The sequence below is a fragment of the Symsagittifera roscoffensis genome, chromosome 6 (genome assembly GCF_963678635.1).
Source record: "Symsagittifera roscoffensis chromosome 6, txSymRosc1.1, whole genome shotgun sequence".
NCBI lineage: Eukaryota > Metazoa > Xenacoelomorpha > Acoela > Convolutidae > Symsagittifera > Symsagittifera roscoffensis.
Window position 1 is genome coordinate 48,538,540 of NC_087067.1, and position 27,050 is coordinate 48,565,589.

Below are 27,050 nucleotides of genomic sequence, written 5' to 3' on the forward strand. Positions count from 1 at the left end.
TCTTAAACATAAAATCGAAGAACATTTAAAGCTTGCCTATCAGCTTTTACTTTTGCAAATTTAGCATTAAGAAACGGAAATTTTTTTGCTTTTTATATTCAATGAAACAATTCAGGCAGCATGTTTTTAATTAATTGTTCCGACTTTCGAAGAAAACGGAATATTTATTCTCGGTGTGGTTTTTTTATTCAGTCAATTTTCACCGATGGAAATAATTATTTTCAACAAAAGTTTTTCATACCCCATTGAAGATATCGAGTTCCTGAAATCAAATGTAAAAAGATTTTTTTTGTCTCTGATTTTTTTTGTTAAGTTCTGGGGGCTTGAAAATTGCCAAACTGACCATGTTCTGGGCTAAATATTGCGCGCTTTGAGGATTTTATTCACATTGCTGATAGCGTAACGCAAATAATTTATGCGTGGCAATTTATTCCGCACAACAAAATCGTTCCAAAAAAAGAGGCTAGCAGATCGGTCTTTTTAATTTTGTCCAAAGTTTATAGATTTTCAACATTTTCGTTTTCCAACAACTGTTTGATATGAATTAAGGGATAGTCGGAATACCCAGGGCTTTGCCCTGATATACGAGCAGTCTTCTTCAAGTCCCAATTAGTAATTGTAGCCGCTCAATTTTCGCCATATTTTATGGTTTATTATTACTGAGTTTATCAGGATTACCATAGCTTTCCAACTGTGAGAATCAAAATTAGAAAAGAGAAAATCAGCTAATTTTTTATGAATTTCCAACAATTTATGGGCATAACTATTTCAAATCTATGACTCTTAGTGTTACTGGCGCCTGTGGTTAGTGAGTGGTAACGAATCTAAAGATAAAAACCATGCTGACAATTTAGCAGAATTTTCAAAGCGCGACCTTGCTATCAGTTCTAGTTACTTGTATATCCAGACAAATGCTTTATCCTCTGTCCTACTCCTCGTTTATCATAATAGGGAGGTGCTTTTTTTCTTCACTTGGTTTTTAAAGGGCCGGGAGATTGTTTACTTGGTTTTTAGAGGGGAGATTTTTCACTTAATTTTTAGGGAGAGAGATTGTTTACTTAGTTTTTAGGGGAAGATTGTTTACTTGGATTTAAGAGGGAAGATTGTTTACTTGGTTTTTAGGGGTGAGATTGTTCACTTGATTTTTAGGTAAGGAGATTTCTCACTTGGGGCTCTTGCTCATCAAAAACCTTACAGTCAACTCAAAAACGGTTGTATTAAGTTTTAAATTGGGGTCACAAATATATACACAAAATGAAATAAATTTTAGAAATAAAAAACTGTGAGAATCAAAATTAGAAAAGAGAAAATCAGCTAATTTTTTATGAATTTCCAACAATTTATGGGCATAACTATTTCAAATCTATGACTCTTAGTGTTACTGGCGCCTGTGGTTAGTGAGTGGTAACGAATCTAAAGATAAAAACCATGCTGACAATTTAGCAGAATTTTCAAAGCGCGACCTTGCTATCAGTTCTAGTTACTTGTATATCCAGACAAATGCTTTATCCTCTGTCCTACTCCTCGTTTATCATAATAGGGAGGTGCTTTTTTTCAGCCAATCAGTGCATGCAAGTACTTTTGCTAGAAGTTGCCATTTAAAAATAGGGGCAGGTTGCTCACTTGGTTTTTAAATGGGAGATTGTTCACGTGGTGTTTAGGGGATAGATTCTTCACTTAGTTTTTAGATGGCCGGGAGATTGTTTACTTGGTTTTTAGAGGGGAGATTGTTCACTTGGTTTTTAGGGAGAGAGATTGTTCACTTAGTTTTTCGGGGGAGATTGTTCACTTGGATTTAAGAGGGAAGATTGTTTACTGGGTTTTTAGGGGTGAGATTGTTCACTTGATTTTTAGGTAAAGAGATTGCTCACTTGGGGCTCTTGCTCATCAAAAACCTTACAGTCAACTCAAAAACGGTTGTATTAAGTTTTAAATTGGGGTCACAAGTATATACACAAAATGAAATAAATTTTAGAAATAAAAAACTGTGAGAATCAAAATTAGAAAAGAGAAAATCAGCTAATTTTTTATGAATTTCCAACAATTTATGGGCATAACTATTTCAAATCTATGACTCTTAGTGTTACTGGCGCCTGTGGTTAGTGAGTGGTAACGAATCTAAAGATAAAAACCATGCTGACAATTTAGCAGAATTTTCAAAGCGCGACCTTGCTATCAGTTCTAGTTACTTGTATATCCAGACAAATGCTTTATCCTCTGTCCTACTCCTCGTTTACCATAATAGGGAGGTGCTTTTTTTCAGCCGATCAGTGCATGCAAGTACTTTTGCTAGAAATTGCCATTTAAAAATAGGGGCAGGTTGCTCACTTGGTTTTTAAATGGGAGATTGTTCACGTGGTGTTTAGGGGATAGATTCTTCACTTAGTTTTTAGATGGCCGGGAGATTGTTTACTTGGTTTTTAGAGGGGAGATTGTTCACTTGGTTTTTAGGGAGAGAGATTGTTCACTTAGTTTTTCGGGGGAGATTGTTCACTTGGATTTAAGAGGGAAGATTGTTTACTGGGTTTTTAGGGGGTAGATTCTTCACTTGGTTTTTAAAGGGTCGGGAGATTGTTAACTTGGTTTTTAGAGGGGAGATTGTTCTTGGTTTTTAGGCAGAAAGATTTTTCACTTAGTTTTTAGGGGGAGATTGTTTACTTGGATTTAAGAGGGAAGATTGTTTAGTTAGTTTTTAGGGGCGAGATTGTTCACTTGGTTTTTAGGGGGGAGATTGTTTACTTGGTTTTTTAGGGGTGAGATTGTTCACTTGGTTTTTAGGGGGGAGATTGTTTACTTGGTTTTTAGGGAGAGAGATTGTTCACTTTGTTTTTAGGGGGAGATTGTTCACTTGGATTTAAGAGGGAAGATTGTTTACTTGGTTTTTAGGGGGTAGATTCTTCACTTGGTTTTTAAAGGGAAGGGAGATTGTTTACTTGGTTTTTAGAGGGGAGATTTTTCACTTGGTTTTTAGGGAGAGAGATTGTTTACTTAGTTTTTAGGGGAAGATTGTTTACTTGGATTTAAGAGGGAAGATTGTTTACTTGGTTTTTAGGGGTGAGATTGTTCACTTGATTTTTAGGTAAGGAGATTGCTCACTTGGGGCTCTTGCTCATCAAAAACCTTACAGTCAACTCAAAAACGGTTGTATTAAGTTTTAAATTGGGGTCACAAATATATACACAAAATGAAATAAATTTTAAAAATCAACAGCTAATAATGTAAAAATTATTTCCCATAAAACTTGAGATAATTATTGTATTGCTTTTTGAATATACTTTTGGCTTCTTCGTATAATTTAGTGTCATAAACTACTCTCGGCTCAATGAGAGCTCGTATTTTTTCACTTATTCCTTTCTTGTCGTAATTTTTGTTCACATTCATTTCTACAGTTTTCAAGGATTCTAAACCGAGAAGTGTTTCCAACATTTGCTGACTTTCGTCGAAGTGTTCGGTTAAACCGACAAACGCACAATTGCGCAAGTTTCTTAAAGCTTCTTCGTAATGTGATTGGTTGATTTTAATTATTTCGGTCGTACCTTGTATGTAAGTGTCAGGACCTCCAGAAAAGGTCGAGAAAACATCCGGATACCTGTCAAAGTGCAACATCCTAATAGAGTGATCATCAAAAAATGGTATCTGTTTATTTTTCGTTGATTCCACAAAATCTTCTAAATCTTTACTACTGAAAATGTCCGAAAATAACTGATCTTCGAGCAAGCCTGGGTAGCGACCTTGTTTGATATAGTAATACATGGAGACAAATCTGTCAACCGGATTGCGTAAGACTGTGATGTAATAGCCTGGTGATGGAACCATCTTATGCAATCCATATGAGCGCTTGTCCAATGATATGTATCTTGTTCGAGGACTTTTGACTGCTTTTTGGTAAAAATACAGCATGCTTGAGCAATAATAGCTCAAAATCGGTTCGTAAGTGACAGGAGCTGCAGATCTTCTGGTCAATTTTCTCAAAATTCCTTCGATCGAAGTTCCACTTGATTTCATTATGTGGACAAAGTAAATATGTGAGGATCGATATTTAACCGCATTATTTTCAAAACTAAGTTTGTCGTTGTATTTTAGAAATGGGTTCGGAAGTAAATGCGATTCGTTGTCGGGATTTTGCACAAATCCGATACATTTCGGGAACGATTCCATCATTAATAGACAGTAACTTGTACTCTTTGCTTTGCTTTTTCCTGCAAACTGCAGCGACCGTTTTTGCTCTGTAATTTCCTTATCAAAAGTATCACAACTCCAAACTTCTGGTAAAGTTTTTGATAAATTCACAGTTCCAGAGAAAGAATTAAATGTAGGCTGAACAGGATAATCGTTTTTCTCGCCACTTCTATCCAGGTGTGCAATATCATCAGAGGATGAGTCACCCAGAAGGGAAGTAAACAAAAACAAATAGGTCAGAGATGAAGCAATCCACAAGAATAGAAGGCATTTCACAGCTGGAAGTTGAAAAATTCTTCCCATGTTTCTGTAAAATGTGGATTCCTGAATATAACTTTGATTGTTAACCTTCTTGTCAGTTTCGCTGTCTAATTTTTTGCCGGTCATGCCACGATATTCGGTCGAAACTGATTGGATCTAGGACACCTGCTAACATGTAAACAAAAATTACCATTGATTGCCATTTAAAACGCAAATAGTTGAATTGTAAAAAGAGTATACAATGTTGAGTTTGTGTTTAAAACTGACCAACGCGGTTTAACAATGCGTTGTTCACTGTTCAGCTTAGTTGCGCGTATGTTGTACCAACAAATTGTACCATCAGTAGTTTATTTGAACCATGTCAAACCAAGTAAAGAGTTTGAGTGCGCATGATGGAATAAAAGCACTTATTTACAAGACACTATAAATGAATAAGTAACAGCAGGTACACTGAACAAAAACTTGAAACTGCTAATCCAATTTGACCAACTGAAATAATTTTTGACGGAAAATTGCTAATTTGGTTATTTTTAAAGTATGTATTTTAAAAAATGTTAGAAAATTCTTTCCCCATATGGAGGTTTGTAATTTGTCAACTATTTCTTATACTTTTTCATCAAAGTTATCTAAAACACTATAAAAACCAGGGCCGGATCTAGGATTTTCTCCAGGGGCGGATCTAGGATTTTCTCGAAAATTTTGTCGACCTTTTTTTTAGGTCGACCGAATTGATTTTCCGAGCTCTCCCAAAGCATTAAAAAGACCCTGTTTTGGTACAATTTTCTGCGCCGCAGGCAAAATTTTGAAAAGCAGGCCAAAAAAGGCGTTTTTAGACACTTTTTAGAAAATTTTGAGCAAAACAATTGCGTTTTTTTGGCGCGCGCTCCCCTCATAAAGCAGCATATATTGGCGCCGAAAGCGCCTTTAGAAAATTTTTAGGGTCCATTACTAAATATGGATATCTCAAAATAGTAAAAAGGGGGGACCCTTTGGGTCGGCAGGGGGTCGAATCCCTGAAGAGGGGGGGCGTCCGCCCCCCCCCCCCCTAAATCCGCTCCTGATAAAAACCACAATTTGTCAAACAAAAGTGTGGAAAAGCAAATTTTAAAGTAACCAACCCAATTTGAATTCCAGGGTGTTTTTTTAATCAAATTTTGTTCATAACAAAAAGTTTCGAGCGCGTGTCTTCTCTCTTTCAAACATTGTGCATTGGCAATAAAGGCGCCTCTACAAAGATTTAAGCTTTTGATCGATCAAAAACGGATGCAATAAGTTAAAACCGAAGGATCACAGGATGGACCCTTTGGGTGGTGCGAGGTCCATTCGTCGACGAGGGGGAATTCCCGCTAAACCTATTACTGTTGCCAAAAGCTAGCAACTGTTTTATAACTAGCAACGCACTATTCGGATGAATGGCTATACGCAATGCAATTAAGAACAATTTCTGAACTGTTGTTTTTTTCCACTTACGCTACGCGTTAATAAAACAAAAAGACTGCCCTTAAATTGGTTTCAAATCAATTTTAGAAAAAAGTTTGGTGAACTATTAAGTAATATTAGGTTTGATGAATAATAAATATTACAATTTAAGCCGTTATAAGGGGGCTATTCTCAAGCGCGAAGGACCGAAAGGGTGAAAAAATTCGTGGGCGAAAGACAGAAAAGAAAATTAGTCGAACGCCAAACTTGAAAAAGAATCATGAGGATGGGGAATCTTTTGGGTGGTTCGGAGCTGAGGCAGAGATCTAGGTTTTTCTCGAGGGGGGTGGGCGGATTTTCAAAAAATTTCGAAACTTTCTTTTAGGTCGACCAATTTGATTTTTTGAGCTTTCGCTTATCATTATAAAGACCCTAGATTGACCATATTTTCTGCACCGCAGGTAATTTTTTCAAAAACAGGCCAAAAAAGGCGTTTTGAAAAAATGCGACCAAAAAACTGCGCTTTTTTGGCGTGCGCTCAGCCCTCAAAATTAGTATATATTGTCGCCGAAGGCCAGTCACCCAAAACTTTTAAGGCCAGTCATCCAAAAATTGATATCTCCAAATGGTACAAAGGGGGACCTTTAGGGTCGACAGGGGTCGAACCCCTGAAAGTAAGAAACGTTTAGCCCTCCCCCCCCCCCCCCCTAAATCTGCTTCTGATGGAAATGTTTACTTTCTTTCAGAATTTCACGTTTTCTTTCCAAATTTTAAATTACTGAAATCTGATTGGCTGATTTTTATTTTTGTGCTTTCGGTCCTTCGCATATGAGGGATTCCACCTAAAAATACGACCAATTAGCTTGATTTAAGTCATATAAATGAATCGAACCATTATTCCGTGCATAAAAAAATCCGACTCAAACCAATAAAAAAACTCAAAATCTAAGAAAGGTTTTCTTTGACTTAAAAAATCTAAGAAAAATTATGGCATAAACAAAGATTTTAGCTTGCATTGTCTAGACACGCAGTGTAAAATATTAGACAGCCACATTGCAAAAGAAATTATTTAATAGATATTTGGGGTAAAAAATGCAAATTCAAGATTTTAATAGGTGAAACATTCAGTTTCCAATCATTTTGACTATCTTTCATGGATACGTATAAAAACAAGACTGCTCGTATCAGGGCAAAGCCCTGAATATTCGATTGCCCTTTAATTGGTCTCGGATAGTTTTTGGGAAATTAAATATTGGCAAAGCTATGAACTTTAGGCTGATAATATCAAAAACAAAGTGGTGCAATTTGAGTCGCGTACGGAGTTAATTAAACCAATTAGCTCCCTCAACTCAACTTGAAACGATTTTGCAGTGACGGATAGTAAAACAAACAGTTTCTGTCATACTCATTGTAGATTACAATAGCGGTGAGCACACTCAGATGGCTCTGAGATTTTCAATCTAGGGTCTTTATAGTGATAGCGGTGGGGCCGATCTCTTTCATCTATGCAGATAAAGAGATCGGCCCCACTAGTGAGCTCAACTTTGTAAGAGTGGTCTGAATAATGCAAAACCACCCCGAGCATATATATTCCTCACTGTCTTCGAAAGTCGAAACAAAAAACAATTGAGAGCAATTAAACCTATGTTTGCTTATCGCGAAAGATACACTCCGTTTGAAAACTTTGGCTGGTCCTAGTGTCTACGAGCACCAGTTTCTTTCCAGATTATTAAAATAACGTTATTATTCAAAACAAAGACTGCTGGTATATCGGGATAAAATCCTGAATTTTCCGACTTCCATTAATTAGTCACGAGCAGTTTTTGAAACAGATAACTTAAATACTTTAAGCTTTGACAGCCAATTAAGTGTAGAACTTTTAGTTGTATTAGAAATATAAATGTCCAACTAGCTTGTCATATTGTTCCGACTTTTGAGGAAAGACAAAAAAATTTTTCTTGTTGTATCCTTTTCTGCTTCAGGCAAATTCCGAGTTTTTAACCAAACTTTTTTGACGGGCAATTATTATATCATCTGAATTTAGTCCAGAGCTCAATACTAAAAAAACATATTAAAAAAAACATTTATTTTGTAGGTTTCAATTTTGTTCATCTGAGATTATTTTTGAGCAATGTATTTTAATCTATAAACACGTGAGCGGCGACTAGATCTCGCACAAAAATTGTTCCAAACAGAAATGAGGGGAGCTGATTGGTTTACAAAAAACCTTCATAAACGCCAATTACCATAGTTTGCAGTTTATCATAGTGTCTGGAGGAGCTAAATTCTTCACTATAATTTAAATAGCTAATGAGGGATCTTCAAAAATTTGAATAAAAAACTCTTCAGTAACATTTTTTTGTCAATTCAAACTAATTGGTAGACACTAAAGTGCATCATTCAAGGCTGTAACTGACAAACCAGGATTTTGTCATCATACTAGCAGTATTTTTGTTCCGACCAATTTTAAAACATGTATGCGGCCGCGTTTTAGTTTTTTTTCCATGCAAAATCAGGAATCACAAACAATCATCAAAATGGGGTGAGTTATAAATCATATTAATGCCCTTTCAGTCGCAATTAGAACGACACTAAAAATTCTGAACGTTTTTTCGCGGTGTCAAAAAAACCGGTTTGAAGTTTTTTATTTGCAGTATAACGTCGAGATAGTACATTTTGTAAACATAAGGTTTGCAGGCTTGCAAGAGCTTACTTAGGCTTGATTTAAGCCGCGAAAACTTGGTTTTACTAGACGAAAATTGGTTTTGAAATTTTTTAATGCCAATTTGGGAATCAAAAGTTTCAAACATTTTCGGCATCGTTTTTCTAGTAATTTTCCAACAGACACTGTTTTTTAATCGGCCTATTTGACTATGACTGCCGAATTTATCTATTTTGCAACTTTTTTGGAAGCTACCGATCAAAATAAATTGAAAAATGCGGTTTTGTTTGTTCAAACAAATATTTTTATCATCAAAAATTACTGTTTTGTGTTACAAAAAGTCGAGTCATATGAGAAATTTTAGAAATTCAGCATATTCAAAACTGATCCCAAATATGTGGTTGCGCTACTTTTTTCCAGTATATTTTCAAAAAGCCTGAAAAACTTTTCCGAAGATAACTGAAATTGTTTTTCTTTACCAACTAAAATTTAAAATTTGTTTCTAAAATCAAGTAGTCAAACTTTTGCAAACATTTTGAGAATCAAAAAACAAAGCGAATTTACAGTTGCAAAAAAGTAATGAACGCAGAACAACAGAAAAAATTGACTTAATTTTTTGAAACATCTTCAACTTGCATTATTTAAAGAATATGCCCTTACAGCTCTCCCAAACAATTTATGTATGACCAATTTTGAAAAAAAAAACCGTTTTGAGAAACTGGATAAATCAGTTCATTTTTTTTCACTGAGTAATCTGTCAACTAAATTAAATTTCTAATTAGACACGTTTTGATGACTTCCATCACGTTTTCATGACTTCTACATTTTTGCTGTATGATAACGGAGATTGCCTTCTTTTTAACAAAAAACATGAACGGAAATTAAAACAAAATCTAAAGTCAAACAAACCGCGGGAAAAATTGAGCGTGAACAAATTCTAAGACTTTTGTCTGAACTAATAAATAAAAAAAATCACCAAGACCTATATCAGAGTACTCACAGCGTTCAAAATTCTTAAAAAGCTGTATCTTGTCACAATAAGTGTTATAAGAGAGCACCATTTTGTGCTTGCCTGCTTCTGGAATTCACCGACGCATCTTTTATATGCACTTACGTTTTCTTTACTAGATTATAAAGACAAATTTTACGTGCAGAAAATTCTGACAAAATATTTGTTGGTCTCACACCCAGCTATAATTGCCTTTTGGTCGTTGAAGCAAAGTCCATTAAAGTTGCTGGAGTCCAAAAATTGTCACCAGATTGCAGAATTTAACATTGGATTCCACAAATGTAATGAAAATAAAATTTGGCAGCAGATATTTTCGATGCGGGGTTTAGAAAGAAGGCTTCAGCCACTGTCTGCTAAATCATTGGACAAACCTTAAAACTAAAACCAAAATTTAGTTTCAGTTTTAAGCTGTTATAATCATAAACGTTAAAATTTGGGGTTATATGGCGGACTTGATAACATTCCTTCCCTATTTGAGCGCTCCTTACAATTTAGCAATTCACCTAAATGGCACTGAATAAACATCTTAGTAACTGTAACAAAATGGGAGAAGATGAAAAAATGGCAAAACACTGATTTGGTCCTGAGTTGGTTTTTCAGTTATAAAAACTCAAAGATTATTTAAAGTTTGCCCATCAATTTCTACCTTTACATATCTAGACATAAAAATGACAATTTTTCTGCTTTTTATTTTCGATGGTGCCAAACGATACTTGTAACTATTCAAAATTTGTCATGTTTTATACTGATTTATAATTACTATGTTTTCAAGGGTTACCGTGGCGTCCAATTATAAGAACTAAGTTTAGAATAGAAAAAATCAATATAATTTTTTGAAATTTCAAAAATTAATGAGCCATTTTAATTTTAATTTAGCCCTACTAGTGTTTTTGGCGCTTTCGGTTAGTCAGTTGTAACGAATTTGAAAATTTAGAGATGAAAACCATGCTAAACATTAAGCAGAGCTTCCAAAGCGCGACCATGCTCTGTTGTTGTTACTAGTATGTCCAACCAAAAACGCTTGATCCACCACCTACTTCTTTGCTTTTATTGTTCCGACTACCTTCGTCTGACTATTTTCGATACTTGTGCTCGGGGTGTTTTTATTCTCCAGACACTTTTCGACTTTTAACTAGCAATTTTTTTCATTTTTCTTTTTGAAAATTTCATCAAATAGTTTAACTATTCCATAGAAATCAAAATGCAGTCGGAACATTCAGGGCTTCTCTCTGATACGAGCAGTCTTGCTAGTTTGTGTACACTAGTAATAAAAAGTTCGTAAGTAGTATATCGGAAAAAAAACTTTCTACGCAGCAACATCTCTTCTCAGTCTCCATTAGCTGATAGGTTTATAAACTGCTTACTGATGATTTGTACAATTGTACAACTGATCCACAGACATGCAGCATACATCTCACGCCAGTCAATACCATTCTCAATTTTGCTATTGTTATGCCATTTTCAGACCATAACTTCTAACATAATAATAATAAATTGTTGCCAAACGATATCTATTTACAGGAGTTACAAACACAAACTGGAATCGTTTAGAAGAACACCATTGGATAACTGCTAATTTTTACCTTACTGATCGTAACACCTACAAAACGAGATGGCGTAAAAACTTGATTGATTAACAAGAATTGAAAGAAAGCGGAACTTAAACAGCAGTTCGGGGCTAGGTAGGACCATTAAAAACGGGGCGAATTTGTACAATATGATCGAGACAACCCCCTATTCTCTTAGAGAATAAACGTTCTCAACCGCAAGTCCTCATTGTTCCCCCTGGCTGTCATCTGCCATCATCTAATGCATCCACAGAACTGATAGCGCCGATCTCAATCCATTTGAAAGATAAAATTTTGTAGGAGCTCACCTTTTTTAATTTGTTGTTTTTTCTTCGGCCTCAAATAAAACTTACTTCGAACTGGTTATTTGAAGAAGGTATTTAAAAACGAGTATAGGAAGATAATTATCCCAAACCCTGAGTTTTCCCAATGTACATTAGGGATTTATGTACATAATTGCTTACGACGCATAGGGGAGAGGAATAAAGGGTATCGGTGCTCGTCTTTTATTTAGTTGTTTTAATTTGAAATTAAATTTGAAATTATTATTTTTTTGTAATTTTTCCGGTCCCACATTACTTTTTGATATACGCACTGTTGTAAAGCTAGCGGTTAATCCCAGTCTGCATCGTCCGTTGACGAATGCTTAACAATCACTTCAATGCGCAATCAAATATCTCAATCGCCGATAAAGTTGCCCTAAAAGCTCAAGTAAGGATGCGGGGAGTATTTTTGCACATAATTTAAATGCCTAATAAGTTGTCTTGAATACATATATTTATTATTAGAAAGGAAAGAATATGATTAATCATGAAGGATTTGAATGAGGAGTTTTCCAACTATCTTAAAATCTATAACAACGTCTCTTAAACGCTTGAGAAAAGAAATAAAACAAAAAAAGTAGGAGGTATTGAAAACTTAGGGGGATTATATATTTGAATAATTTGATATTGGACAAAATTTTGAGCAAAATCAATTCCATGTGTCTGTAGAATCTAATGAAAAGCTCTGAAAATTAATAAAAAGAATTCACAGACAGAATCTGAAATCCAGCAACAAAACAGAGCATTGACTCTGAAGTCTAATGATAAATGCTGGAATATATTTAAGTGGACAAAATTAAGCGCTAATTGAGGATTTTACAGTCTAAAATGCCTGCTTTGAATGTCCTTTTTGGACAAAATGTATTTCAAAATCAGAAACTTTCTTGCATAGACCAAGAGCAAATGATAAGAGCTACCCTCTATGAAACTATCAATATTGATTTCAATGACTAACCAATAATATCCTGGTCTGCAAATGCCAATTTTCCTCATCTGCATCAAGTTCCTTACTTCGCGTGAAATATCAGACACTTCCGAGTTTAGTAAAATTTTCACGCTGATTGTTTCCATTTTATCGCTGAGAATGTTTCACGTCGCAATTTTCTCAATCCGCTTATTCGATAAAGAGTTCGCTAGGATGCAAAATTTAGTGTAGATGATGAAAACTGGCCTTTTCAGACCCGAATCGCATAAATATGTCATTGAAACCAAATATTGATAGTTTTGTAGAGGGTAGCTTTGATCATTTGATCTTGGTCTTAAAAAAATTTCGAATTTCGAAAGTAATGTAGTCCAAAATGGACATTGAAAGCAGACATTTTTGAAGAGTAAAACCTTGAAATTGCCGTTCATTTTGTCCACTAGTGCTGGTGGACAAAATTAAGCGCAAATTAATGTTTTTCTCTCTAGTGACTGTTTTCAAGGATGATTTTGGACAACTTTGTTATTGAACGAAACTTTTACATTTATCAAGATAAAATGATCAGAGCTGCCATCTATGGAATTACCAAAGGTTGTTCTTAAAGACGTACGTGTTTTTTTCCGGGTCTGAAAATGCCAGTTTTCACTATCTGCACTAAGTTTTTCATCGTAGTGAATTCTTTCTCAAATAAGCGGAATAAAAAAATGTTCAAGCGACGTGAAACATTATCAGCCAGAAAAGGAAAAATGAAATATTCAGTGTGGCAACTTTACTAAACTCAGCTTTTTCTTACAATTTTACGCGATTTATAAACTTGGTGTGGATGATGAAAACTGGCAGTTTCAGATGCCGAAGTTCTTCAAGCTGAAAACTGATCTTTTCAGAGAGAGTAGTTTAAATCATTTACTGTCGGTCATTGTAACATTTTGTTAGAATTGGAAGTAAATTTTGTCCAACATGGTCCTTAAAATAGACTTTTAGAGCAAAAAAAACCTGAATTTGCGTTTAATTTTGCTCACTAGTTTTTGATTCAACGATCGTATGTGCAACACGATTCAAAGGTTGCAGAAAAAATACAAAGTCCGTTGGTTTATAATCCTTAGGAAAGTAAGCGAGCGTAGCGTTTCTATGTGGCTTTGTTACAGATATAAACAAAACAAAAATTGATAAGCAAAACTGCGTTTTTTCACCGGTTTAATCTTGAATTTGCAGGAAAATTGCTCTTCAGTATTTTGATATGCCTCTAAAACCGCAGTCAAAATTTTGGAGTCGCATTTTCCACTATGTAAGAACTTCCTATAAGAAATTCAGGGAAACTTCGCTATCTTGCAGTTTTCACAAAGGAAAAATCCTCAGAAAGCATATTGTTCTCAAAACGATTACAAAACTTCCAATAATACCACAAAAATTTTGAATCAGATTATATACCGTAATTACAGAAAAAATCAATTTTGGAAAAAAATTTTTTTTCCAATTTTATGCATACAACAATTCCAGCTTTTGGTTATAAAAAACACATTTCGAACAAAAATTTTGAAAGTTTTCTATAAAAATCTTAACTATACGTAATTATCGGCGCGAATTGATTTTGGAGACAATTTAAATTAAACTTTGACGAATTTTATATAGCTTCGGACGTGTTGTATGTGGGGCTCAGATATGTAATCACAAATTTTCTAGATATCAACGAAAGACTCCCCCTAATAAGTTAAAATTTACTGATTATTTCAACAAACTGTTGATTATGGCCTATGAGTTACCATTTGTGTACTCCACGAGTGGTGAGAACTTTTGATATCCCTTTCTTGTAACATTCTTAAAGCCTATTTTTTTTCCTTAAAATTATAAAATTCTTAATTTTTCTTGGATTCTTTAAGATAAGAAAGTAAATGTTCACCAAAATTATCTTTAAAAACAGGCATTTTAGAGAGTAAAAACCCGAAATGACGCGCAATTTTGCCTACTAGTGTAGCTGTGCCAAAAACTTAGATTAAAGGCTCCAATAAGAGACTCCGTCCCTAGAAAATTCTTTATTTGTGACCTGGAATACTTTATATCTAATCTAATTTTCTGGTCAGAAACTCTTTGCAAAAATTTTAATTGAAGCAGGGATTCTCTTAAAATTCTTCATTTCTCATCCTATTTTTGATCAAAAATTAGCTAAAATCTAGGCTATTTCTAGCTAGAAAAAAGTCTGCTAGTGGGACTCGCAGGCACTTGTTAAAACATCTAATGCAAAGCAACACTTGTTGAAAACATGTGTTAATTTGCATTGTACTTATACGGCTATTATTGTGTATAATCGAAGCAAGTTTATCTCGTTGCGGTTGAGCAGTGAACTGATTTCTAATTATTTGTTTCCAGAAGTTGTTTATTTACAAACTAAAAAAGAAATAGATCTTTTCTGTACAGAAAAAAAAAATTGGCTAGGTAATCTATATAACATATCTATTTAGAAAAACAGCCTTCTTTGGTACACTACTGGTAATGGATTGTTGGAGTTAAAAATATCATGATCCATCGGCGGATTTAGAGGGGTGCAGAAGGCGGACACCTTTTCCTCAAGGATTCGACCACATGCCGACCCAAAGGGTCCCCCCAATCTACTATTTTGAGATATCTATTTTTTGTAACGGGCCCTAAAGTATTTCTATAATAATTTTGTGCGGGGATTTTTATGGTCAAAATTTTCCAAAAAGTGCCTAAATTTTTGGCCTGTTTTTCAAAATTTTGCCTGCGCTGCAGAAGTTTTGGCCAAAACAAGGTCTTTGTAGCACTTTGGGAGAGCTCAGAAAATCAATTTGGTCGACCTAAAAACTCCTGATCTCAAATACTTTGCTCAAGATTCTCTTTAGCACTTCTAAGTCATGAGCAAATTAGACCGATAGTCTTTATTTCATCCTAAGAACCAAAATGAAAGAAACCTATGTATAACTTACCTTTCAGCGCGCGGCGCGTTGAATTTGATTGAGCTCGAAACTCATACGAATAAAAAATTAGAGATGACTTTGTTTGTTTGACTCTATCAATTCTTTCCAATAGACAAGTATGTCAAAAATCAAATCAATAAAATCATTTTTTTGTAAAAAAAATATGTTCATTGGCGCCGCCTAAGATAGAAGCCAGGAAAAAATTACTCGTTTCGAAGAATTGAGATAATGATGAATTCTCGGATGACAGACAATTAGAAGAAAGTTAAAATAGCAAAATGCAGTGCCAATAAAAAAACGCAGAAATTCAATAACAATCAATAACCAACTAATAAAGATTGATAGAACGCGTCGAAAAATGTGACAAATGCGCTCACAACAGTAACAACAGACACATAAAATATTTTCTATAGAATTTATATATAAATAATGTTTTAATATCTTTGTGCCTTTTAAGCTGACGCATAGAATTGCGCATTTTATTTTCAATAAAGCCGCCTTATGTGAACAAAGCTGATTTTTTTTTGCTCCAAGTATCAATTTGAGGGAAATTAGTTACGTTTTAATGTCTATTGAGGCACGCATCTTTAAAAATGAACACATACGGACATTTTATAGTGTAATGTAAATATGTGAAGTAAAATGAATTTTTCCTTTAATCGGCAAGCGGTGGCTTTCCATTTAAATCCGTCCAACAAGGTCTCATGTTTTCAGCCGCGGCTGTCAAAGTGAAGAAATAAGCCAACTTATACGTGCATCTACATAAATTGGGGAAATAAGAGAGGAGAAAATGACGGAAATAGCGCGTAAAAAAACAACACGTCAAAAATATCGAGTTAATTCATTCGTGAAATTTGATCAAAATTGAAGAGGAAGTTTATTCAGATGGAAGAATGCTGATAATGAACGTGAAATAAGTACTTGTTCAAACCTCAGAAGCAAAAAGTAGAACTCAAAAATAGCAGCAAAAAAAACAGAATCTCTTATATTATATATCCACGCATGGTATTTGGTGAAATATATCAGCCCCTATAAAGAACTATTTTGCGGGTTAAATGCATCGTTCGTAACAAAATTCCCTCTTTTGGAATAAGGGGGATGGGATTAGTTGAAGAGACGCGTCCAATAAACATCATGAAATACTTCAAGTGAAAAACCGCAAAATGAATATAATGCCGATTATGATTATTTTTTGGTTTATTTAAGCATACATGAAAGTGTTCGCCACCATAATAGTGGGTTGGAGTTGGGGAATGCACGTGACTAAATGCTATGAGGGTTAAATGGGTAATAGGTGCAAATAAATTTATATAGGGAGGATTCATCATCTATCGTATCGATTGAAGCGAAGAGCATAGAATAGGGCACATAACAAAAGTGCAACGATCTATACATCTAGTCTCAAAAGAAAAACTTACCATGCTAGCTTACTTACTACACGATTCTACTTGATTGTTCGATTTGTGTTCTATTAGAAGAAAGCCAACCAACCTTAATAACCTTATGATTAAGTGAACCATATGATTAGTGAACTTAATTTTCTGAAGTCTTTAATAAAAAAAACTAGGAAAAGCTTTCCAAAAATTGTGCTAAATGAGACGTGAAAAGAATGGAATGATAAAAACTTAGAAAAGAGGAGGAGAGGGAGGAGTAAAGGGACAGAAAGGCAATCTAACCCATTTTCCGCGCCATTATTTTGCAAACAAAAAGGCCCACTAATTTTGTTACTCCCTCGGATGGGTTAAAGGAAATGACAGGGAGTCACACACAAAAAGGAAAGAGCATTTAAAATATCGTAAATTGAGAATAGGACGAAAAAATGCACTTACTTTTTCTACAAATTGATGTTCAGTAGCTTCAGACGACTATTGATTAGGTCATCTCGATCCTCTTAACTAAAGGAAAGAGGCGGATCTACTTAACAATCCCCCCACCCCCTATGGTACCTACTTGAGAATCTCCACCCATAAAAATAAATACAGTAAATTAGCACTGAGCTTTCTATTGCGAATTCTAATTTTGCTGCATTCTGATTGGTCGACTGATCTTGAAAGGGGTGGAGATTGTTAAGTAGATCCAGAGATGCTCTAGATTTGAAAACTTATACCACCTTTTGGTGCATTCAGAAGCAGGTATTTCCTAACTGGGCACAACTAACCGTATTCAATGGTCGTTTGTTTCACTATTTGTCAATACATATTTGGTTACTTTTTCAAGTTTCTTAACAACTGCCCAAATTTTTTTAGAATGAAACGATTTATTTTGAAAAAATGAATATACGGTTAAAAACAAACTGATACATTTCTCGTTTTTATAATTTTAAGACTAATTTGGTATCATTTCTGAGCCTGCTTAATTCGCCGCACGCGCTACGCCTTAAAAGGTAACCGGAGATGTTACCGCGCCAGATTGACCGATTCGGGAGATGTCGTGAGCCAAATCCTGGAGTTGTTGCGCGCCAGATTGGCTTGATTGCACACATTTTTGTTGCTAAGATTTTTTGCTAGATAATGTTTATTAAAATTTTTTTTCTAAATGTAACTCAATTGTTTAATAATGCAACGTGAATAAAAAATATGTAGCGAACATTTTAGCAACGTTATAACATACTTATTGTTGATTACCTCAAAAGTATTTCTATTAGGTCAAGTGCAGTTTTGATGTCAAGCTTTTCACTCATGAATCAGAATTTTTTCCAAAAAAAATAGCTGTCCGCTCAATTCCTAGAAAAGCTGATCCGAGTTTTTTTCTTTTTTCAGACTATTATTTTTTCAGACAACACTTTTCACTATTTTTTTTTTCCATTATTTTTCAAGTAATTATATTTTGATAGTAGTTTTTTGTCATATCAAATCCCATGGACAGATGTATTTTGTGCTACTTTCATGGCAATGGGCTATTCTTCTTCAAAATATTGTGATAACAAAAAAACGACGTTTTTTGGTGCTTTCATTTAAAGCAAAATTCATTATTGGAGTCAATTTTATATACGAAGGTAAAAATTAACAATCAAAATCGAAGGACTTTTACCAAGATGGCAAAATTTTCAAACTCCTCGTGTGCATCTTGCATTCAAATTGCCCACGTCGTTTTAGTAATTTTTACCTCACGTACCCACTGAAAGCTTCTAAACTGGGTGAGTTTTTACATAGAATATCTAAATTAATGATATGCGTTATCTGTGAAGAATTTAATCATTTCTCGACAAACATTTGAAGTAAACAATTTCGAGGACGAAAAACCTGAAGTCAGCTCAGTGCTCAACCAAACGAGATAATCTTTGATAATCTTTGGCCGAAAAAAAACGTTTGGTCATTTTCGATTCCAAAAAAATGGTTTGATTTGGCTCGAACCAAACGAGATATGCTTCGACCGAGAGGATGGTTTTTTTAATCAGATCAAAATTATTAGAATTAATTGGATTTTGGCTCGACACCAGAGGAAGGGTTTTGATTCTTCATGCTTTAAATTAGAAGTGTTTCTCGCTAGGCACGTGTTAAAATAAATCAATTTAATTGCCAGCTTTTTACTCCTGCTAATGAACAAACAATTATACGAATAGAGAAAAAGAAAGTACAAGAATCACGTTCATTTTCTCGTTCTCGACCTCTAGAAAAGTTTTCGCTAATTGAATGACAAAAAAAAATTTGATTTTCGCAATGTGACCTGATAATCGTTAGCTGCTACTTTAGTTTCCGGGGTCGATGCGGTCATTTTATTCTTCGACCGTCTCGACCATAACCATCTTGACCGTCTAGACCGTCTAGACTAAGGACAGATAGTTTCGATAATCTCGACCGAAAAAAAACACTTGGTCTTTTTCGATTCCAAAAAAATGGTTTGATTTGGCTCGACCCAAACGAGATATGCTTTGACCGAGAGGATGGTTTTTCAATCAGATCGAAATTATTAGAAATAATTGCATTTTAAAACGTATTATGTACATAATCTTTTTGTTCGATTAAATTATTTTTTTATTTTATGTATAATGTGGTTTTCAAAAATTAGAAAATTGGTTGATAAATAAAATTTAATTTTTACTTCGTCGCACCGCAAGACGATTGTGCTCGTGGTATGTTTCGACCGTGCTAGAAGTATTTTTTGACCGTATTTGAGCTATCTTTCGACCGCGCTCGACTTGTGTTTTGACTGTGCTGGACCAAATTTCATGTTTAGACTGCACATTTCCTCATTCGCATATTTGCATATTTAACTAACATTTTAATAAATATATTTTTGTGTAATTCACTCGAGTTTACCGTGACAAGAAGAATAATTTTGTTTGATTTCAAAAAAGCATATTCAGGGATTTTGATTTCGTCAAAAAAAACCTTGAGAATTGGATTATAATCTGAAACAACTTTTTTATTGAAATTCAAGTCCAAAATTGAAAACTCAAAATATTTTGCTAAAGCAAAGCTCTACGTCAGGACCATGCGAATTGATCAACTTTGAATTGGGAAATTACAGATTTTTTTGTTGTGGGCAGCGATGTTTTGCTATATTTTTAAAATTTGAGTTTTACTATTTTGATAACTTTTTGTCCAGCTTAATCGATTTCGTAATACTCACTTGTAAAATCTGAGTCGGTTGTTATGGGCTTGAGTGTTCCGTGATCACAACGTCAACAAGCTAATAGTATTTTGTTGAATTTTTGAAGATAAATTTTACAAATTAAGCTGCAACAAAAAATAAAAACAAACTCTGAGCTATAGCAATCTTACAAATTTTTAATTTAGCTTTGTTTCCGCTAACTTTGTTACAAATTCAAATTTGAAATTTCTTCTTCTGGTGTAATCAAGGAGAAAGAATAACCCCATGAGAAAAAACACAAATAATTTCATCAACTTTTGGGAAACTTTTGGGCTTACCAACTTGTAGAAAAACCAGGTTCAATAAAGAATATACAATAATGGTGGAAAAGGGTAAATTTTGAAAAGTGATGTGCTTTTTTATGATTTTTATAACCACAAAAATATAATTTCTCTAAGCCAATATGAAGAGACGACAGAGAAAAAAAGAAAAAACGCAACTCTTTTACAAAATGTTTAGTTGAATTTTTGCTTAGAAGTTTAGAAACAAGGTAACTTGTCACTACTCCAATTGACCCTTTGATCAAGCATTTTTATAAAATTACAATATACGTTAAAGTACATCAAATTCCGACTTTTCTACAAGCGATTTGGCGCAAAATCTACACTAAGCTTTGGAACAGCGCGCCAAAAAACCACCATTTTTTGTCGTAACAGCCAAAAAAGTGTACTAAAAAATTATCTGTGGTCTTTTTTGTACCAATTTTGCCTACAGGGTTAGAAATCTTAAAAAAAAGATATTTATAATTTTTTTTAGAGATTTGAGACTGCTCAGAAAATCAATTTGATCGACCTTAAATTGAAAGCAAAAATAAAACAAATTTAAAAATGTTCTTAGAAACTATTACCATTGTCCATTCTGTTTTTTCTTTCATTCTCTAACGGCGTTTTTCTTTAAGAGGCTAATCTGTAGATCTTCGTGGATTCCGGGTACAAGTTAAGGAGTACATGCAGATGCCGCAAAAGTAACTGTAAACAGATTTGCAATTTTGTACCTTACATTGAACTAAAATCGTGCGTTTTTAAATAATAGCTAGAGCCAGCACTCTTATCTAGATGCTGAATTTAAAAGTCCGAACCTAGCCACTATCAGAGGAATCTACTATCTAAACTTTCCCGGGTCGAGATGCTTGACTTATGTTTCGACTTTCTCGACCAAAAATTGGTATGATTCGACCCTTTCGACCAAATTTTGGTATGTCTTGACTTTCTCGGGCAAATTTTGGTTTGTTTCGACTTTCTCGACAACAAAAAAGTGTTCGACTTGTTCGACTCAGTTCACATATGTTTCGACTTTCTCGACCAAAGTTCGATATGCATAGATTTATTTAATCGACCTTGCATAGACATGTTTCAATTTTCTCGACAAAAAACTTGGTATTTTTGGACTGTCTCGACTTTGCGACCAACAAAAAAAATCCAAAATTTTCTTCGAAAGCCAGAACAGCACTTTTCTTTGTATCAGGATGAAGCCCCGAAAACTATCAGGAGGAAGCCCTCGTTGAGGAAACCCATCAGATGGAAGACCCTAAAAGAATCCCAACTAAATATTGCGTCGGAGAAATTGTGGATAATTTCGAAACAAAAAACCAAAAAAAAAACTTTAAAAAATCCTCTTTTTGAAACATCCCGCTACTCAAGTCGAGGATTGCAATTTATGTTTGACTTTTTCAATCGAAATTGCGTATGTTTTGACTGCGCTCGACTTATGTTTCGACTGTGCTCGACCTATGCTTTGACTTTACTCGACCTATGTTTCGACTTTCTCGACTTATCTTTCGACTTTCTCGACTGATGTTTTGAGTTTCTCGACACAAAGAGCCATCTGCGATAAAAATCTGTGATTAGTTTTTAATGGTTGAACCGGTTGACCAAAGCAAGCGTCTGTCAGGGATTTGGAGCACTAATAATGTAATAAGAAAAACTTTTATCAAGATCAGATCAAACGGGTGGATAGCAAATAACCAGAAATGTTTTTAATCAACGGCGCTTGAAATTTTTTTGGAAAATAAAATTATACCTAATGTGTCACGATCTGAAGGCATCAAAGTGTCAAAGATGGAAGAAAATTCAAGATGTGCATTCATATCAACTTGCCTGAAATCTTCACTTAAATCAGATACAGTTAGATTTTTTTTGCCTGGAGATAGAATTTTTGAAGAACACGAAGTCTGTCAACCTACAAGTCAACAGTACTGCTGAACAGGACAAAACAACCCAACAGACAATTCTTAGTAAATTCTCAGTTATTACCACAAAAATAAGTGGATCAATAAACTTAAGAGTAACACATAAGTTGCTTAACCGCTAACCAATTGTTTTAAGGAAAACAAATCTCTATACGTTTGCTTCCGGATGATGAATCATGCGTTGATCAACTGCTAAAAAACGGTCTCATCGATAATCTGTGAAACTACTTTGAAAATTTTTCATCAGCCCTATCGTAGTAACACCAAAATGGGTTGCATTTGACTGTGTTCGACATATGTTTCGACTTTCTCCACGTTCGTGACTATCATATATCACGAGTAAATTGACAAAACATTATAATTTGTGCTTTTCAGTTGATTTTTTTGTGACGATGCTTGATTTGAAAATAAACTATAAAAACCTGTAAAATGCAATATTCCTCCGTCGAAAACGTTTTTTTTTTTAATTTTTAAATCTCCCAGTTTTGCTTCTATTTTTCTTACCAATCTGGTCTGAAACTGTTGATGTGAAAACTGATAGTTGAGGAATGTTTGGTAGTTTACTTTTTCTTGCCGCAGGACCCTTAGATTTCCAAAACTTAAAAGAGTCCCTCTAAAATTTTAAGTTTTATGTTGAGCAAATCTCCTCAATTGATTGTCGCGGGTTGCACATTTCTGACGGAACAGATTTTTTTGCTCAATTTTGAATTTAAATTTAATTTAAATCCCCTAAAAAAATTTAAGTTTTGAAAAAAATCAGGTTTTGCTCGACCTATGTTTCGATTGTGCTTGACCTATGTTCTGACTTTCTCGACCAAAATCGGGTATGTTTTGACTTTGTAATTGACTTAAAATTGGTTCTCGACCGCGGAATTTCAGTCGCAAAACTGCACTGGCTCGACTTTCAAAGTCGAAACATAAGTCGAGCACCTCGACCCTGGCTAATTAATGGTTAACTAAAGGTTTTTGTTAATGGTTTCAGTTAATGTTTTTGGGATCATATTTGAGAAACGCATCCTATAAGTAAAAATCATTTTCAAGGTTAGCGTTGGAAATTGTATAAGGCAACTGTGCACTGCAGGTAAAAATCGATTATGTAATTTCGGAATCAGATTATAACTAATCACTTCATCCGATATCCTGTATAGATAGTGATCATTTCATCCGAGGTTCTAAAACTTATAGATATCGGCAGCTAAACCATAGCTTCTATCCGAAATCCTGAAATTTAAACTGCAGTTCAACCGTTTGTAACTTTAGCTGGGATCGACTATCATGCGTGCTGAAGAAAATTACCATGTAAAATTTTTTGACCTGTATAATTATGTAAACCTTAAGATTTTGTTGCAGATTCCGTAAAATAAACTGCTTTTGGAGCAATTTTGGGCAATACAGTGGAATCCAAAATAGCAGCGAATCAGCAACAAATCAGAGAAATTTATCAATGTTGCGGATTCCGCGACAAATATGATTTTGGCCTGTTGCGGAATCAGCTTGCATTTAATAAAATTTAGCTTGACCTCGTAATGTTAGTGATTATTAAAAATGACTGACTTACCTTCATCATTTGAGTTTTATCGAGGCCATTTTTGAAAAATTTCAATTAAATATTTTAAATTTACTAAAAAAAGAAACCTCAGCTCGAATAGAAGCTTTTTCAATAAAGGTTGACAATAATGCTGAATCAGAAATCAAAATTTGACATTTTTGGTCTTTTGTTAGAGAAAACAAATAACACTCTTGTTTTTATTACAAAGCCGGCAGTAAAACCTGGCTTACTACGGCTGTAAAACCAGAAGATTTGCAATTCAATTTAGGATCTATGTCGAAAATGACAAAACACTAATTATTATCAGGACGATGAACACATTTCGAAGTAAGGATTAAACTCAACTTAGCGTCAATTGTGAATACTGGCTGTTGTTTTATTCATTCTCTGACTGAAGAAGATATGAGAAAGTTTACCCTCTTAACTTTATGTCGGTAGATGAAGTTTGAAAAAGGAAGAAAATTGTAAAATTTATCAACTGATTTTTTTTGCTGTTCCGTAAGTATGTGTTCAAGAGAACTTCTTTTTGGTATATACCAGAGGAATAGTATTTTTATTCCTATTGTGGAAAACAAATTCGATTATATGATGATTAAACGCCACATTGAAATTCTAAAGTGTATCTTAAATTTACATAAATTGGATGGAACATTGTAGTTGAAAACCATTAAATCCAAATTGAAGTTCATACTTTGGCTCCTAGATAAAAAGATAAAAAGGGGCTTATTCAATTTAGGTCTGAATTTTAACGGATGCTTCAAGATAAAAAGAGTTCACGGCTAAGTCTTCAAACGTAACATTACACAAAGATAATTCCCATGTCTGCCATTAATACTTATATTTGAAAAAAAACGGGCCCTAATTTAGCTACAAACGAAGAAAAAAACGAAATGAATCAAAAGCAAGCCAATTACCCGGGTTGACCTCCATATACCGAAAATGCTTATCATACAATTTCATACATCAAGTGTGTGGGAAAATGCTTGTCATACAATTTTCATACAATTTCTAAAAATGGTTGAAAGCTGGTATAAACTCTTTTCTGTGGCTGTTTGATTCTAATAAAACAATCTGGTGATAAAAAAACTGAGGTTTTCGTTTTTTGAAAAAAATGCTTATCATACAATTCCCATATATGGAAATTGTATGACTGGCATTTTTTTGATGGCGACACAAAAATTTTTTCAACTAATTTTGAAAATTTGGCCCAAAAATTTTTTTGTTTTTTTTTCAACCGCAAATCGATTTTCGTACGCAAACAAACATTTATCGAAAAAAAAATTTTTGCATGCAAAATTTAATATTTTGTGTGCATAACGTACTCCTGGATACGATAAAATTGGCTTTTACTTTCTTTTCACTTAATTTTTTTTTCAAAAATGCCGAAAATTCCTTTTTATTTTGTATAAGGTGTTAATGTAGGCCTTGATCAATGTCTGATAATTTGAAAATTCAAAAATTTAATATAATCATCATTAATAAATTTTGCCAAAAAATAAAAGTTTGATACTTTTGTTATATCAATTGTGAAAGACAGCCCAAGACAGGTCGTTTTCTATGCATTGTAAATGCAAGACCGTCCAACCTTTGGTGTTATGAGTGACCAAGGTCTATGTCACTTGTGTTCGGTTGCAACTACAACCGAAAATTTTTCAGAAACCAAATTTTGAAAGAAAAAATTAAAATTTTTGGTTTATGGGAAAACACCTATCATACAATTTTCATATATGGAAAAATGCTTATCATAGAATTTTCATACAATTTTCTGTACGTATGGAATTGTATGAAATTGTATGACAAGAAGTTTCTCATATATGGAAATTGTATGATAAGAAGTTTTGATCAACCCGGGTACAATGCATAATTAGCATGCAGGGGCGGATCTTTCTCGAGAAGGGACGGATTTTCAAAAAGTTTTCGAAAATTTTGACGACCTTTTTTTTTAGGTCGACAAAATGGATTTTCCGAGCTCTCTCATAGCATTTAAAAGACGCTGTTTTGGCCAAATTTTATGCGCCGCAGGCAAAAATTGGAAAAAAGCCTCAAAAAACCGTTTTTGTGCACTTTTTGGAAATATTGAGCAGAAAGTTGAGTTTTTTCTGGCGCCCGCTCCCCCTTCAAGTTAGAATGTTTTGGCGCCAAAGATGCCCTTATAAAAAATTTAGGGTCGGTCGGCCAAAAATGGACTTCTTAAAAAGTACGAAACGGGGACCCTTTGAGTCGGGATGGGGGTCGAATCCCTGATGGGGGAGGGGGGTTTCGACCCCCAAAACTTCAAAAGGATACCTCGAAAAAACCGTTTTTGTGCACCACTAGTCTGTCTGAACAGCTAATTTGTCTTAATTTGACGCTTGAAAAGTTTAATTTTATTTGACTAATTTTTGAAAGCTTTTTTGTTCGCATATCCTAATTTTTTTATTCGTATATTTTATACAAACAATTAAATGAAGGCTCTCAATTGAACTAGGAAGCAAAAATGTTCACATGAGCATTGCTCGCAACAAAAAAAATTGGAGTATTTTGATAACATCACGATTGAAAAGGCTCGACTTCATCTGCTTTTTTTTTTAACTGTTGCGACCTTCGAAGAAAATGAGTATATGCTTAGGGTGGTTTTTTCATTCAGACAATTTTTGGCTTTTTTGGCTCGTGTGGTACACCACTAGCGTGACTGTCGATGCACACCATTATAATATCTTACCACTAGTCTGTCTGAACAGCTCGTTTTAAATTTAATACGTGGCAAATGATCCCGCAATACAATATAATATAATATTATCCAATATACATCCAATATAATGTGAGGCAATAAGCTAATAAGTCATAATAAGTTCATACATGACTCAAATTGAACAATTAAAATTTTGATAATATCGGCTAAAAAATTTTTATTTTCCGATTTTGTATTATTCAATGTATAAACTCAGAGAACATAAATCACTGGTCCAACTGGTTGCTGATTGGCTTTTAGTTCTATCACTTAACTTTAGAGCCGATAACTAACCAGGCCGCACTTTGAGCTGATGTGAAAGTAGTCATTTATTCCCGGAGCTGTTTTCTGTATTTTTTTCTGATCTAGGTATAACTCTGCTGCTTGATTGAAATCAAATTGAATAGGTTACTTGGCAATCTATATTTGTGGCCAATTCGCCTTAATTATAAGACGACTTAAAAATGTGAGCAAAATTTTTTGAGATAGTGCTGAAATTCGATTGGCTTATTCTAATCAACCAGATTGAAACAAAATTGTATCAGTTCAAAATGTTGAAAAATTTATGTTTGAATTTTTGGATATTATCAAGGATATTATCAAAATTGGATATTATCAAGCTCAAACCAGTACAAGCGCAGTCGGATCATTCAGGGCTTTGCTGGCAAATTAACACGAGCAGTCTTGTTAATTTTGAATTGCATGAAAAAATCAATACATGCCCAAACACAAGCTTT

The 27,050-nt window shown here is 34.2% G+C and overlaps 1 protein-coding gene across 6 annotated transcripts in view; it reads right to left on the reverse strand.

The window, feature by feature from the left end:
- Positions 1 to 3,142: 3,142 nt before the first annotated feature.
- LOC134848212 (uncharacterized) overlaps positions 3,143 to 27,050 on the reverse strand; it is a 29,292-nt gene continuing 5,384 nt past the window's right edge. Inside the window, exons 1-2 of one of the 6 annotated variants that reach the window (XM_063865592.1) lie at positions 23,613 to 23,630; positions 3,143 to 4,608 (exon numbers count right to left, since the gene is read on the reverse strand). In XM_063865592.1, the coding sequence (XP_063721662.1) occupies positions 3,226 to 4,566 (1,341 nt within the window). In that variant the 5' untranslated portion in view covers positions 4,567 to 4,608; positions 23,613 to 23,630 and the 3' untranslated portion in view covers positions 3,143 to 3,225. Of the gene's footprint in view, positions 4,609 to 12,376; positions 12,524 to 15,282; positions 16,761 to 23,612; positions 23,631 to 27,050 lie in introns of those variants that run through there. The other 5 variants (XM_063865587.1, XM_063865586.1, XM_063865590.1 and 2 more) reach the window with 5 other exon arrangements.